At 34.0% G+C, this 14,906-nt stretch overlaps 1 protein-coding gene across 1 annotated transcript; it reads right to left on the bottom strand.

Annotated features, from left to right (window-relative positions):
• Window positions 1-285: 285 nt before the first annotated feature.
• Window positions 286-14,683, bottom strand: LOC107575772 (GTPase IMAP family member 4-like). Its single transcript, XM_016262104.1, has 3 exons — window positions 14,656-14,683; window positions 3,787-4,419; window positions 286-1,253 (listed from the first exon to the last, which is right to left on the bottom strand). Exons 1-3 carry the CDS (start codon window positions 14,681-14,683, stop codon window positions 286-288), a joined length of 1,629 nt encoding a protein of 542 aa, XP_016117590.1.
• Window positions 14,684-14,906: the final 223 nt, after the last annotated feature.

Raw genomic sequence — 14,906 nt, 5'->3', positions numbered from 1 at the left:
TCTTCCAGATTAATGCCACACAATTCTTACAGTTGTTCAATATCACTTGCAGTTCATGCAGTGCATTGCTGTATTGCGGAGACTAGTGCATGACATCACAGATTGTGACACATAGCTTCTATAAGCAAAAGATGCCAATAAAGATGCATTGACTTTTAGCTTTCATTTCATAGATGGTCTCGATATAATCAACAAGAAAGTAATTCATTAGTAACAAAAACATATGTTTTAAGTTCAGTTGAAGGAGCTTGTCAGTAGTCTTACTGTCTATCATTATTAAATGACTCACTGAATGCTACACGTTTTCTTGCCTGCTAGTTTCCTTGAGGCTCTGATTGCAAGTATAATAGCCTTTCCACGACTGATTCCTTTGCTCTGTGCCTCCTTGATTCCACTCTTTTCCTCTTCAGTTCTCTGTGCAAAAGGCAATTCAAAAACTTCATAAAAACGTTCCAAAAAAGATTGCTGCGCTTCATGTTTTGTCTCCTCTACTAAACTCCAGTATATTTTCTGCCATTCTGATTGAGTGACTTGTTTGTTCTCCTGTTTGAACCGCTCCACTTTTTCATCCAGTTTCCGCTTCTGAATCTCCTGAATGTCTTTTTCTGTTTCTTTGAACATGTCATTGGTGAAGTGTGTCCCTCCGTTTTCTGTCACCATCTTCTCTATTTTACTGATCAGATCTTTGAACTGTGAGAAACTAGCAGACTCATTGTCCAGACAGAAGAATCGATTTCCACAACTGTTTACAAACTCTTTCAGATCTGGATTACCATTTTCTAGAAACTGCTCAATGGTTGTATTTTTCTTCTCTAACTGATTTTTGTGAGTGAAGAGGACTACAGTGTATTTTTCCATCTGTTCTCCAAACACTTCTTTGAGCTCCTTTACTGTATTTTTCTCCTCCTCAGTAAATCGATCCACTTTAATCACAAAAATAAAAGCATGTGGTCCTGGAGAGGCGAATGTTATGCATTTAACTATTTCTTTCATTACTTCCTTATTACTGAGTTCAGTATCATAAAGTCCAGGTGTGTCGATGACTGAGATCTTTTTACCCTTCCTCACTGTAGTTTCTGACTGACACTCTTTAGTCTGAGAGCTTGAACTGACTGAAGATTCAAACAGGTTTCTGCCGATGATGGTGTTTGCAGTGGCACTTTTCCCAGATCCAGTTTTTCCCAGCAGAACCAGTCTGATCTGGTCTTTCGGATGCTCAAGTGAAAATTCATAAGTTGAACTGTCTCCTGAAACTACAACACAACAATCACATCAATGTGCAATTCAATTATATAGAACCTTTCTCTAACAGCTCTTCTCTTTTAAGAGAAGTAGTATTCAAAAATCAGGCATTTGCAGATGTTTGTATCTAATTAGAGCCCAACAAATATTGGTGCCTTTCATTTAAAAAACAGTTTAGCCTAACCTAGGGGAGTCAAACTGAATTTCTGTATAGGTCACATCAGTGTTACTTAAAATAAAATACCAATTTTGTTACTTCTATCACAGCAAAATCCCCAGAGTTAAATCAACTCTGCTCAGAGTGCATATTGTCCCAATCTACAGAGTGTTAAAGTAACACTGAAGCTGAGTTAAAGATAATGGGATAATTAAGCAATTAATTAATTGATGAGTGAGAATTAGTAAAGAAAACCTGCTTTTAACAATGTTGAAGATGAACAACTACTGCTCAGGCTTTTAGACATGAAAACATATCACATAATCCTCAACAGTGGTAACTCTGCTTCAGTGTTACTTTAACACTTTTACACTGTAGATTGGGACAATATGTACTCTGAGCAGAGTTGATTTAACTCTGGGGATATTGCTGTGTAGTTAGAAGTACCTTTAATTCAGATTATTACTGTTTTATTAAGAATGTGCTGCTCTGAAAACAGTAGGTATTACAGCTGTGGTTCCAACCAGGGGGCTGGGAGCCACTAAAGGGCCTCAGCAAACTTCCATGAGGGATACAAGATGATTTAAAATAAAGACAAAACAAGCTTTACAAAATCTAGATATATTAGAAATTTTAAAAGTTTGAATTCTAGTTCTGAAAATGTCATATAAATAAAAATTTATAAAAAGTCATGGAATTTTTATAATGCATAGAAATGTTTCTAGTTTTGTTAAGCTCTAAAATAGTCAGGTAGTACAATGGCGTTTTAGAGCCACGTTAAAATATATTTTTTTTAAATCTAAGATTACGAGATAAAAGTCGTAATATTTCGAGAATAAAGTCGAAATACTACGAGAATAAAGTCGAAATGTTTCGAGAATAAAGTCGAAATATTTTGAGAATAAAGTCGAAATATTATGAGAATAAAGATTAAATATTACGAGAATAAAGTCGAAATACTACGAGAATAAAGTCGAAATATTACAAGAATAAAGTCGAAATGTTGCGAGAATAAAGTCGAAATATTACGAGAATAAAGTCGAAATACTACGAGAATAAAGTCGAAATATTACGAGAATAAAGTCGAAATATTACGAGAATAAAGTCGAAATATTTAGAGAATAAAGTCAAAATATTACAAGAATAAAGTCGAAATGTTGCGAGAATAAAGTCGTAATGTTTCGAGAATAAAGTCTAAATATTTTGAGAATAAAGTCGAAATATTACGAGAATAAAGTCGAAAAATTACGAGAATAAAGTCGAAATGTTTTGAGAATAAAGTCTAAATACTACGAGAATAAAGTCGAAAAACTACAAGAATAAAGTCGGAATACTACGAGAATAAAGTTGAAATATTACGAGAATAAAGTCGAAATATTACGAGAATAAAGTCGAAATACTACGAGAATAAAGTCGAATGTTTTGAGAATAAAGTCGAAATACTACGAGAATAAAGTCGAAATACTACGAGAATAAAGTTGAAATATTACGAGATTAAAGTTGAAATGTTTTGAGAATAAAGTCTAAATATTACGAGAATAAAGTCTAAATACTACGAGAATAAAGTTGAAATATTACGAGAATAAAGTCGAAATACTACGAGAATAAAGTCGAAATATTACGAGAACAAAGTTGAAATGTTTTGAGAATAAAGTTGAAATATTACGAGAATAAAGTCGAAATACTACGAGAATAAAGTCGAAATATTACGAGAACAAAGTTGAAATGTTTTGAGAATAAAGTTGAAATATTACGAGAATAAAGTCGAAATACTACGAGAATAAAGTCGAAATACTACGAAAATAAAGTCGAAAAACTATGAAAATACTACGAGAATAAAGTCGAAATACTACGAGAATAAAGTTGAAATACTACGAGAATAAAGTCGAAATACTACGAGAATAAAGTCGAAATACTAATATCGAAATTCTTCTTTACTTTACTTAATCATGTGACACTTTGCCCTGAGTTGTGTTTCAGTTATATTTCTGTTTTCCTTAGGGTTATTTTCTCCATTATTATTAGACATTTTACTAAGTAAATATTTTTGGCTAGTAGATCTGTGTAATTACATGTCTAAGACATAAAATAAACATGACATGGTTGAAAACACTGAACAGCCCCTCTGTCTCTCTGACCAAAGCTGTATGAATATCTTACACCATGAATAAGGTTTTCACACCAGTGCGATTGTACACATTAATATTCACAAGGAAAACACTTGTTTGTAGGATTAAGAGATTAACTCATGGGCTAATGGAAATATGTGTGTATCTGTGTAAATATATGTGTGAAAGAATAATATGTAGCTATCTAGGTCTAAAGTTTGACAAATGTGGCCCAATTTATGTATTACTTAAATAACTTACACCAAAAGAGCAACTTACAATTGACAATAGTGTTCTTGCTGTCACTCCTCCTCATTTGTTCCATGGTAAACTTCCCTCCGTTCTCCATCATCGTTCCTTCAATCTTCTGCAGTAGTTCTTGTACCTGATCTTGTGATTGACTCTTGTTTTCGAAACAGTGAAACTTTCCTCCACATTCAGTCACCAGTCGCTGAAGATCTTCATGGTTTTGTAGATGTTCATCAATGGTCTCCTCCAGCTCCTCCAGATCATCTCCATGTGTGAACAGAATCATGATGTACTTCTGAACTTCAGGACCTAATAAACACTTAATATAATCCAGGATCTCTTCCTCTTTTTCCACATGTTCCTCTAAAGGAACTGTGATCAGAACTGAACTGAGACCTGCTGAACATTGAGAGACCAGCTGCTCTTTCAGTTTCTCCAGCTTGTCTTTATTCAGATCTGGAACCAGTAGGTCTGGACAATCAATCACATGCACCTGCTTCTCTCCAATCTGGGTTACTTCTTTACAAACTTCACACTCATGCTTCTTTTTAACTTTAAACTTTCTTTCTCCCAGTATCGTGTTTCCAGATGAGCTTTTCCCAGAACCCTTTCTGCCCATCAGAAGAATCCGGATCACTGGATCATCTGGACCTGCTGACATATCTGAAAGACAGAGATAATATGGAGTATGAATGTAAATATAATGTCAAGTGTATTATCAATGCATTATTTTTGAGGCACAACATGAAATTGCTGCAGCCATTTTCAAAAATTGGGCCATTTTTTGTTGTTGTTGTTTTGCAGTGAAAACCCACCACCAATCACGATTTACTGATGCAATTAGAGTTACTGACAGTGAGAATATCATTACCTGTTAATATTTATGTGCATAATTACTGGAACCCTTGAACTAAAAATGTGTATATCCAGCAAAATAATGTGAAATCAGGCATTTTAAAAACTAGCAAATATTCACCCTAATATCCATTAGATGCATTATTTTACTGATTTGGATCTTTGAATCTCGTTCAGGAAAATGAACTAATCTTTTTTCAAGTCATTTTGTTCATTTCAGCAGAATATAATTAAAATGTTAATATGTTAATAGCCACATTCCCCAACCCAATTAGTTACGAAAACGTTGATCACAAGTGGGTTTATATAGTTTTTATCCGTTTTATTTTGATGAACATGACGCAAAATAACTTAATTATGGTTAAATGAAAAGTAATAGTAAAAATAACAGTATAAAAAGCATCAGCTGAATGTCCCGGAATGAAGAAGAAACCCACGTGATCGTTGTCGATCGATGTCGTGTAGCTGTGCCATCATCTGGCCTGCGTTCAGCCCAGACAAAACGGTGCAAAACGTTTTTTAAATGGAAACGGTGGTGCGTTGAACACACTGTTCTGATGACGCAAGAGTTGCAACTATGGCAGCTGAGAAGGCCATTCTTTGTGTTCTTTTTGAAGAATTTTTGAAGCCTGATGAAATCAGTATAAATCTGTGTTTAATACTGCAAAATACGCTCGATGTTACAGTCACTGCCCTTGCCCTCCAGAATAAAAGAACATCCCAATCAAATGAAGGGATTTGTGGAAACTGTGGTTCCTAATTATTGTGATCCAACATTTGCCTCGCATTTCAGGATGAAAAGCCAAACATTTCAGGTGAAGGATAATCCACTTCTTAGCTCCGAGACTGTGTTATGATCTATATGACCTTATTATTTTTATTGTGAGTATTCGGCTTATCATTATTGCTGATCACTGTTGTTGTGCTATGATATTGTAATATTTACCATTATATTATCAGAGGAGTATAGAAAAGTTTATGAAAGTGTCACTCCACAATACAATAGCAAAATATATAAATATGTAGGCATATAGTTTTTTTATGTTACATTAATCAGTGTCTAGCACACCTTCCTAAGAAAAGGATATGGACCAGAAGACATTGCAATTACTAAATTATATTTAGACAGACTTAAATAATTTCCAGATCTATACTTGTGCTCTTATTATTTCAGTTATTTTGCCTTTAATGTAAATAAACATGTGCAAACAATATACTTGCTCTTGTGAATTTATTTTGATGTTAATTACATTGTGCGAATGTCTCATTAATACTGCATGGTTTATATACACTTTGATGGCATACATCACAGTCATGTAGCGTTAGTGTGGCAATACAGGAAAAAGTCTGTGCCGGTTCTTGTACCTTACCCACAATCAGGCGGAATTATGGAAAACGGAAAAAGACATATAAGGAGTAAAACGGAAGTGAAGGTGCGTGTGGGAAATGAAATCTAAGTGTTACCTGACAGCTTATGCATGTGGCTGCTGCAGCTTAGTGTGCTGGATTTTGTATGAATAGACTGGGTGCGATCGCCAAAATCACAAGAAAATTGGTTCCGCATGGTTTGCCGGTTGCAATATATCTCCGCTGTCTCAAGTCAGACAAAAATACCAAGCAGCATGCACTATACTTCAAGTCAAACACCAATTGGTCTATGCAACGTCGCTTCAAGTCCAACACACCTATGTATAGTTATGAATGGAAACAGCGTTGCCAACTATTTTCAATGGAAAGTAGCTTCCTTGAGTGTGAAAAAGGGGGTATGCAGAAGGACGTTAAATGCCTGGGGGGTACGTGACTGCAAAAAGTTTGAGAACAACTGACCAAGACCATATGAATAACACACCCTAAATGGATAAGTAATCATTCTTTTGGACATCAGTGTTTAATTTTCTAACATTAGCCATTCGAGGAATGCTTTAAAACCAAGCAGAATCCTCTGCCGGCTGGAGTGGTATTTGCACTAACAGCAATTCCAACTATTTCACTACTGTAAGTTAATGTTGTTAAATATAGAAAAACATTTTACATTTAAGTAATTTACAGAGTATTCTTGACCTCATTATTGAAACACAAAATTACTAATAAAGTAATCAAGCACCAAAAGCAGTCCGTACTTATTCTCTATTGGTGCGTTCAAGTCATGTTGGCAATATTGTGTTTACAAGCTAACCGCACATGAATGCCACACTGTAAAAAATCCAATTAACAAAATGTTGGAAGGGCAAACATATTTAAGTTGAGCTAATTTTCTTGCTTGGGCTTAGTTGAGAAGACATATTATATTAAGTCTACACAAATATATTTAAAAAACATTGAATGAATGATTATTTTCAAATCCAAATCAACATTCAGAATGCTAAATGTTAACAAAACTAATAAAAACAAATCCAGCCAACATGTGCACGAGCCCGAGTGACTTCGTGGGAGCAACAGCGCCGCCATCTTGTCAAGTTCACGTGTCAGGTAAGTGCCACTAAATGAATGTTATTTTTTAGACTAAATTTATCGACAAAAACGTACAGCATATCCGATGTTTTTGAGTGGATATTTAGAAGTGTTTTATAAGTTGCATGTCCGAAGAAAAATGTATGTGTATGTAAAGTTAATGCGTCAGGTAAGTTAAGTGGCACTGAATAAATATTTGTAACATTACTTAGACTGAATTTATCAAAACTTGTATATTAAAAAAGGTGTAAACGTATTATTTAAAACTTATATTTATACACAAACGTACATACGCGTTTTATGAATATGTCTGAGGGAAATTAGCTGTTTAAGTTAAGGGAACGTGGTTTTTCTTGTTTAATCCATAAAACACTTAATGTCAAAACTGTGTTACTATAATGAATTTTAGGTTTAATTTTGGCATGTTGTATGATATTTTTGTGTTTCCGTGAAGTGAAAGGATGGCATGAAGAGATTGCGCGGTCTTTCTCTTTTATAAGCCATTGATGCTTAATACGACGAAACGTGTAATGAAAACGAAATGTGGGCATGTTGAATGGGTTTTTGCATGTGCAAACTTTTGCAATTGTACCGTGAAGTTAAAAGAAAACATTAAACGTGACTAACAACCAGCCTTGCTGAAATCTCGCTTTTTTTTTTTTCAAACGAGCTAAACTCCAAATGGCGTTTCTGTTCTCGTGAATGGCGCTTTGGAAGGAGTTCGTCGTTCCGAATGAGAATAAACAACTGAATCCTTTCACAAGCCCGTTTCAAAGCAGGGTACATCTCAGTCAGTTCCCTAGGTAGTGAAGGGGCACCAAACACTGCCATGTGACCAGACCGCTCCACTGCAACTACATAGTGTGTGTGTGTGTGTGTGTACTTTCAACACTAAGACCACAGGAACCAGACCAGTCCTCTGCACAATCTGACTTTGCTGCAGCCTGCAATTAAACTGCTGGTTTCGTCTGGCCAGAGAAGAAAAATGGAGTTTTGCTAGAGAGTCTCCTTAGCTAGAGACTCTGGATCTCTCACATTTGTCTCCTCCAAAGTTTCAAACAAGATCTTAACAACGTCACACACTGTGCTCAGATTTTTATCTCTTTAGCTAAATAATCTGGGGGTCTCATATTTGTCTCCTGTAAAGCTTTAGAAGAGATCTCAACAACTTTACAAAGTGTGCATCAAGTCAAGTACTTGAAAACCACTAAGTAAAGGGGGGGAAATCATAAATTCAGAGTTAAAGGCTATATTGAGAGAGAAATTATGCAGAAATAAGGATAATGTTACTTTTTATGGGACAATGTTTATGTACTTAGGCACATAATTTGTTGTTGGAAATATTAATGTAGCGGATGCCTTAATCAAAACTGATTTACAGAAAATGTAACAGTGGAGCTTTCTTTGCTGAAAGGCACATAAATGGCTTAAGACTCAGTCTTGATTATTAATTGACTAATTTGATTATTAATACATATTATATGGAAGCAATGTTTGAGCTCATATTGAGGCATTTGACTTGGTGCACACTTTGTAAAGTTATTGTGATCACTTCTGAAATTTAAAGGAGACAAATGTGAGCGCTCTCGAGTCTTTAGTGTAGGAGAAAAATCTGAGCACAGTATGTGATGTTGTTGAGACCTCTTTTAAAGCTTTAAAGAAGACCAGTGCGACAGTGTTAGAGTTTTTGTCTCAGGAGACAAGTTTGAGAAGCAGGAGATTCAAGCAAAAGTTTCCATTCAATCTTAAGGTAACCCCATTTCTGTCTAGGAGAAATATTTGAAATGGTAAAGAGATCTATTTTTTCCCCCCTTTGGTTAGCTTCAATGTCATTTATCCACACCATTTCAATCAAAGACAATACATGCATTGTTATATTTGAAGTTGTTTTATGTAGTGTTTTATTGCACAGTAATATTACATACATGCAAAAATGGGAAGGCACAACTGTACCTCAGACAACATGGGCTTGAATCCCAGCTAAAGGTACTTTCCTGCTCCTGTTCAATTCTCACCTGTCCAATTGTTTCCTGTCTCTACTCCTACTGTGGCCATTAAAGGTGAAAAACCCCAATACAATACAATAAGCAACAGCAACCTCTGAGCAGTAAAATAGTTTTATAATGGAGTCTCGCAAGAGATTACAGCAAGACAATAAAGAGATCTCCCATGTTTCTCACACGTATCTCCCATTGTCATTTTGGATTCCTTTCATTCAGAACTTTCTCATGTCTCAGTTGTGTCTACTTTTATTTCTCCTAAGGATGTTTAGGAGAAACATCTGAGACACTGTTGAGACTAAAATGAGCGATATATGAGAATCACAACTAAGTCTCCTGAGGTTAGAAAGAGCAATCACTGAGCAATAAAATATTCCTATAATGGAGTCTTGATAGAGATTGCAGCAAGGCAATAAAGATATATTCTCTGTTTCTTCCACCATATTCTCTGTTTTGACTTTTTTTTCCTCAAATATTTATCATGTCTCATTTGTGTCTACTTTCATTTCTCCTAAGGAATTTTAGGAGAAACATCTGAGACACTGTTGAGACTAAAATGAGCGATATATGAGAATCACAACTAAGTCTCCTGAGGTTAGAAAGAGCAATCACTGAGCAATAAAATATTCCTATAATGGAGTCTTGATAGAGATTGCAGCAAGGCAATAAAGATATATTCTCTGTTTCTTCCACCATATTCTCTGTTTTGACTTTTTTTTCCTCAAATATTTATCATGTCTCATTTGTGTCTACTTTCATTTCTCCTAAGGAATTTTAGGAGAAACATCTGAAATGCTGTTGGTACTAAAACGAGAGATATATGAGAATCTCATCTAAGTCTCCTGAGCTTAGGAAAAGCAACCACTGAGCAATAAATATTTCCTATGGGGATAGTTCACCCAAAAATGGAAATTTGCTGTTATTTTACTGACCCTCAGGTCATCCCAGATGTCAGTGACTTTTTCTTTAAATAGAACAGTAAAGAAGATTTTTATCTGAAACGGTGATCCTTGGCGATTCATATACTGCACGTCGGTGGCTGCCGGTTTTTGATTGTTTCGCTTCAATGTGTCCTCAGGAGCTTTTGGTAATTTGGTCTGGTCTGTATATGTTTATTTGACTCTCAAAAGCCGGCAGCCAGAGACGTGCAGTTTATGAATGGCCAAAGACAAAGGTTTCACCTACAAATTTACTTTACTGTTCAATTGAAGAAAAAAAGTTAACTGCATCTTGGATTGCTTGAGGGTGAGTCAATTAACAGCAAATTTTCATTTTTGGGTGAACTATCCCTTTAAGCCTGCACGTTTAGTCTGTATGACAAATGTTATAAATGCAGATTGTTATTAAATAAAGGCTATTATGTGTTGTAATGTGTGTGTTTTTAGTGATTGATAGACACCAGTTAATAATTTTCCTCAGTATAACGCAGTATAAAATATAATTAGTTCCACAGCAATTTATTATGATGCCCAAATAATAAATGTTAGTTGAGGTAACATATGAAACACGTGGAGTGAATGGTTACATTTTAATTTACCTAATTTGCTGTAGTTTTCTAAATGTTTGACCAATTAAAATATTTTAGTTGAATGGACTTTAAAACTAGTTCAGTAAAGGTTGAGCCAACTAAGAAATAACAATTCAGGCAACACTTCGAAGACAGAATTTTACTGAACGTAAAATTTCTGTGGAACTAGTTACTAAATAATAATTAGTTGAAACGGCTTGAAATTTTTTACAGTGCACCGTAAAGTTGTTACTAGTATTTTGTTTAAGGTCCAAGTTTCCTAATTGGGGGCAACTCCGTCAGAAAACATTTTGAAGGCAAAGGATGCAGCCTGTGTATTTACAGTAAATTTTAAGTTATTTAAATAATTAATAAATGGTTGCAACAGCCTTTTAGTTCAGTTTTTAAATGCTATTGTTTAAAAAGTGCTTTATTGACTGACATTTCATAGACGTTTAGTTGTTATGTTTTCAAATTGTATGTATGTATCTGTGTACGTGGGCATGCAATATGTGGGGGACATGTCCCTTCCACTTTTAATAAAACGTAAATTCATCCCCCGCACTTTTTTTCGGGCAAGTGCGTTCATATAGAGTTAGCCAGGGCCAGTGTGAATAAATCTAGATTTTAACACAAAAAAACAAAATAGTCTATGTATGACCCAACAAATTATTCATATCCAAAATGAGACGATGTTAACATTACAGAGCTAAACACTATGTTTCATTCATACTCGAAGCCGGAGGGCGCTCTTGCTCAGAAATTCCAAAACTGACTCATAGAAGTAATAACTCATGATGTTCCAGGAAATGCCTAATATGGGAAAAGACATTACACTATACTGCAATGCTAATTGACATAACATTTATTACAGTATAGAAACTATTCTGCCTTATTATGTGTTTGTATAAACCAATCCTAAAATTGTCATTAGGAAAATTTAAGAAAAAATACTATAGAATACAAATTATTGGTTATTGTCCAGCAGTGTACTTGAATGTATTTGAATTTCTTAGCCAATTAAAAGAGATAAGAAAAATAAAGGCTGTCAATTAGACAAAAGTCAGGAATACATTTTTCTTTTTTTACATTTCTGTCCCCCTCACTTCTGAAATGATGGCTTGACAAATATATAAAATTTGTTTTTAGAAATAATCATTTTGAAGAGAGGTTGATTTTCTCAGACCGATGGTTTGTGTATAACGTGACATTTGTTTGACATTAAAATTATTGTCCATCAATAACAAGTTTAAGTTGTTATCATTCACATCAACTGATTAAAAACATGAAATTATACATAAGTTCTACAAATAAATTCTATTTTACAACTGTCCCCATGTTTTCGGTCAGTCCTGTCACGTTTACATAAAACTCAACATAAAATGTGTGTAATGTGCCTTTAAAGGTATGACTCAAAGGAGGTGACATAACTTGACTGAGGTGAAGCGGACACTGATCAAGCGTGAGTTCTGTTTTAAAATTATAATAATAATTTAAAATAGGAATGCTTATCAAAACTTAAATAAAGATCACAAAACATAACTTTTTCTGCATCAACGAGATCCATAAAGTCAGTCCTGTCACGTCTCGGTCAGTCCTGTCACACAGGAAATTATGTTATAAAAATGTAATATTTGAGGAAATATTGATGAATTACTGATCAAGCGTGAGTTCTGTTATTGAATTGTATGATTTTAAGCTTGTTTTTGTATGATTTTTTTGAGGAGGACGAGCTAAAAGGTCAGGCCCTGTCACGGTAAAACATCCCAGAAAATAATGAAAATCTTTTAAATCCAAAACATGTCTAAAAACGTTACTGAATTCCTTGATTGCATGTTAACAGTTTTTATGCTAGCATGCTAGCAGGCTGAATGGCCGACCGTCAGGCCCCGTCACATCCCTGTGACAGTCCTGTGACACTGCCTTACAAATGAATGGCGTTGTTGTTTTTTATTACCTTTATTGCATATAATATGTATTTAATATGAATAAATAGACATTACACTGTAAATCAGAAGCTTTACCTAGGCCTATGTAGCACTGCACTTTGTATATTGATTATATTTCAATACATATGAAGAGTTTATTTGCAAAAACAGATAACTACATTTTTAGCAATTCTCTGAAATCATGTTTTTTCATTGTGCATTCCAATTAATCTCAATCAAACTTTAATTGGGTTATTTTGATTAGGTTAAAAAATAACTAATAATTACAGCTAACTAACACAATAAAGCACAATAAAAACATGATTACATAATAAAAAAACATGATTTTTGAACATTTTTATTTTTACTACAGTTGACCGAAAAGTTGCTTATATTCCTTATAGAAATTACAAAACCATGTTAGATACGATCAGGGACATGTGACCAATAAGAAAATGCTATTTGTATCAAAGAAATTCATTAGGAAACCATTCTAACATATACTGTGACAGGGCCTGACATTTTAGGGGTGAAATGCTATAAAAATGTATTTATTTCAATCATACAAACATGCTGAGATGGCATGATATGTGTTTCATATAGAAAAAATAACTAATAATTACAGCTAACTAACACAATAAAGCACAATAAAAACATGATTACATAATAAAAAAACATGATTTTTGAACATTTTTATTTTAGAGTTATCTGTTTTTGCAAATAAACTCTTCATATATAGATGTAATTGTCATCTATATAAGCTTTGAGTAATGATGACTGTAATTATTTCAATTCATACAGCTACCATGGTAATATCTACATTATTACCTAGAAAATTACATGCAATTTCCGTTATTACCATGTAATTTCCTAAGTAATAATGCAGATATTACCATAGTATTGCCCTGTTATTACTGAGCCGTAATATTATGTGGTACCACAGTTACTTTACTTTGTGCTATTCAGTTAAATGTCTATACATTTGCTGTATCATAGTAAAATATACTTTATATATTATGAAGTTATATTTATATTTATTACACCCGCGTACACGTAGCACAACACAGGGTTATTGTTTTCACTCCTGTCTGAGTTTGTGCCATTGTGCAATTCTAGTTGTTTATTTTTTATTGTATCTGTTCATGTTATTGTTAAATGGAATTTTAATAAATTGTTAAATGAAATATGTTTTTATATTGAAATAAATTATATTATATGTCCTTGGCTGAACTTTACCATAGTCTAATATTACATTAACATTAAAATTATAATAATAATTTAAAATAGGAATGCTTATCAAAACTTAAATAAAGATCACAAAACATAACTTTTTCTGCATCAACGAGATCCATAAAGTCAGTCCTGTCACGTCTCGGTCAGTCCTGTCACACAGGAAATTATGTTATAAAAATGTAATATTTGAGGAAATATTGATGAATTAATCTCTGTAACTGTGTAGATGAAGGTTGGAGTATATATCCACTACTATGTAAAGGCAGTTTTTTTACAACTATATGAGTGCCTGGCGGGGTATTCTGTGATTTATTGTACTACAGTTGACCGAAAAGTTGCTTATATTCCTTATAGAAATTACAAAACCATGTTAGATACGATCAGGGACATGTGACCAATAAGAAAATGCTATTTGTATCAAAGAAATTCATTAGGAAACCATTCTAACATATACTGTGACAGGGCCTGACATTTTAGGGGTGAAATGCTATAAAAATGTATTTATTTCAATCATACAAACATGCTGAGATGGCATGATATGTGTTTCATATAGATTAACATGTCCACGGTCAGATTTAAGAATAAGATATTTACAAGTGGAAATGTACGTTTATGGTAGAATATATGAGTGAACTTCAACGTTGAAATAAGGTCAGTTCTTGTTACGACGTTGATACGTTTAATGCTGAATGGTTGGGAAATGGAATATGAAATATAAAGCAGAAGTACCGTCGATAAATGGATGTTATTGTGGGGAAAAAAGACAAAAATGCATGCATTTGTTCTCTATTATATTTCATAGAAAAAACGTATGTTTTGAGAACGAACGATCAAAAGCATTGAAATTAATTTTTCCTCTCATTTCATGATTTCCCCCATAACCATGTCGCCATAAGAGCTCCGTAATGTTGCAGGATTCTCTTACCAGGCGGTGGTTTTGGTCCCGTCGCCATCTTCACTAGGCTATTTCTGATTGCAGATCACAGCGCAACTGCGCAAAGAATGCTTCCTAAAACACAAATGCATTAAAAACATAAAAAAACAAACTTAATATATGTCTGTCATTGCTTATATTATCAATAAATCAACATATTTGCATACTACAGGAAATGTAAACTCCCCACGAGTCGAGCTGCTGTTCAGATTACAGATTTAGATTCTTTCACTTTCGATTCC

The sequence above is a fragment of the Sinocyclocheilus grahami genome, unplaced genomic scaffold (genome assembly GCF_001515645.1).
Source record: "Sinocyclocheilus grahami isolate Dianchi unplaced genomic scaffold, SAMN03320097.WGS_v1.1 scaffold2880.1, whole genome shotgun sequence".
Taxonomy (NCBI): Eukaryota; Metazoa; Chordata; class Actinopteri; order Cypriniformes; family Cyprinidae; genus Sinocyclocheilus; species Sinocyclocheilus grahami.
The sequence above is the reverse complement of the archived record's forward strand: the minus strand, read 5'-3'. Positions and strand labels throughout refer to the sequence as shown.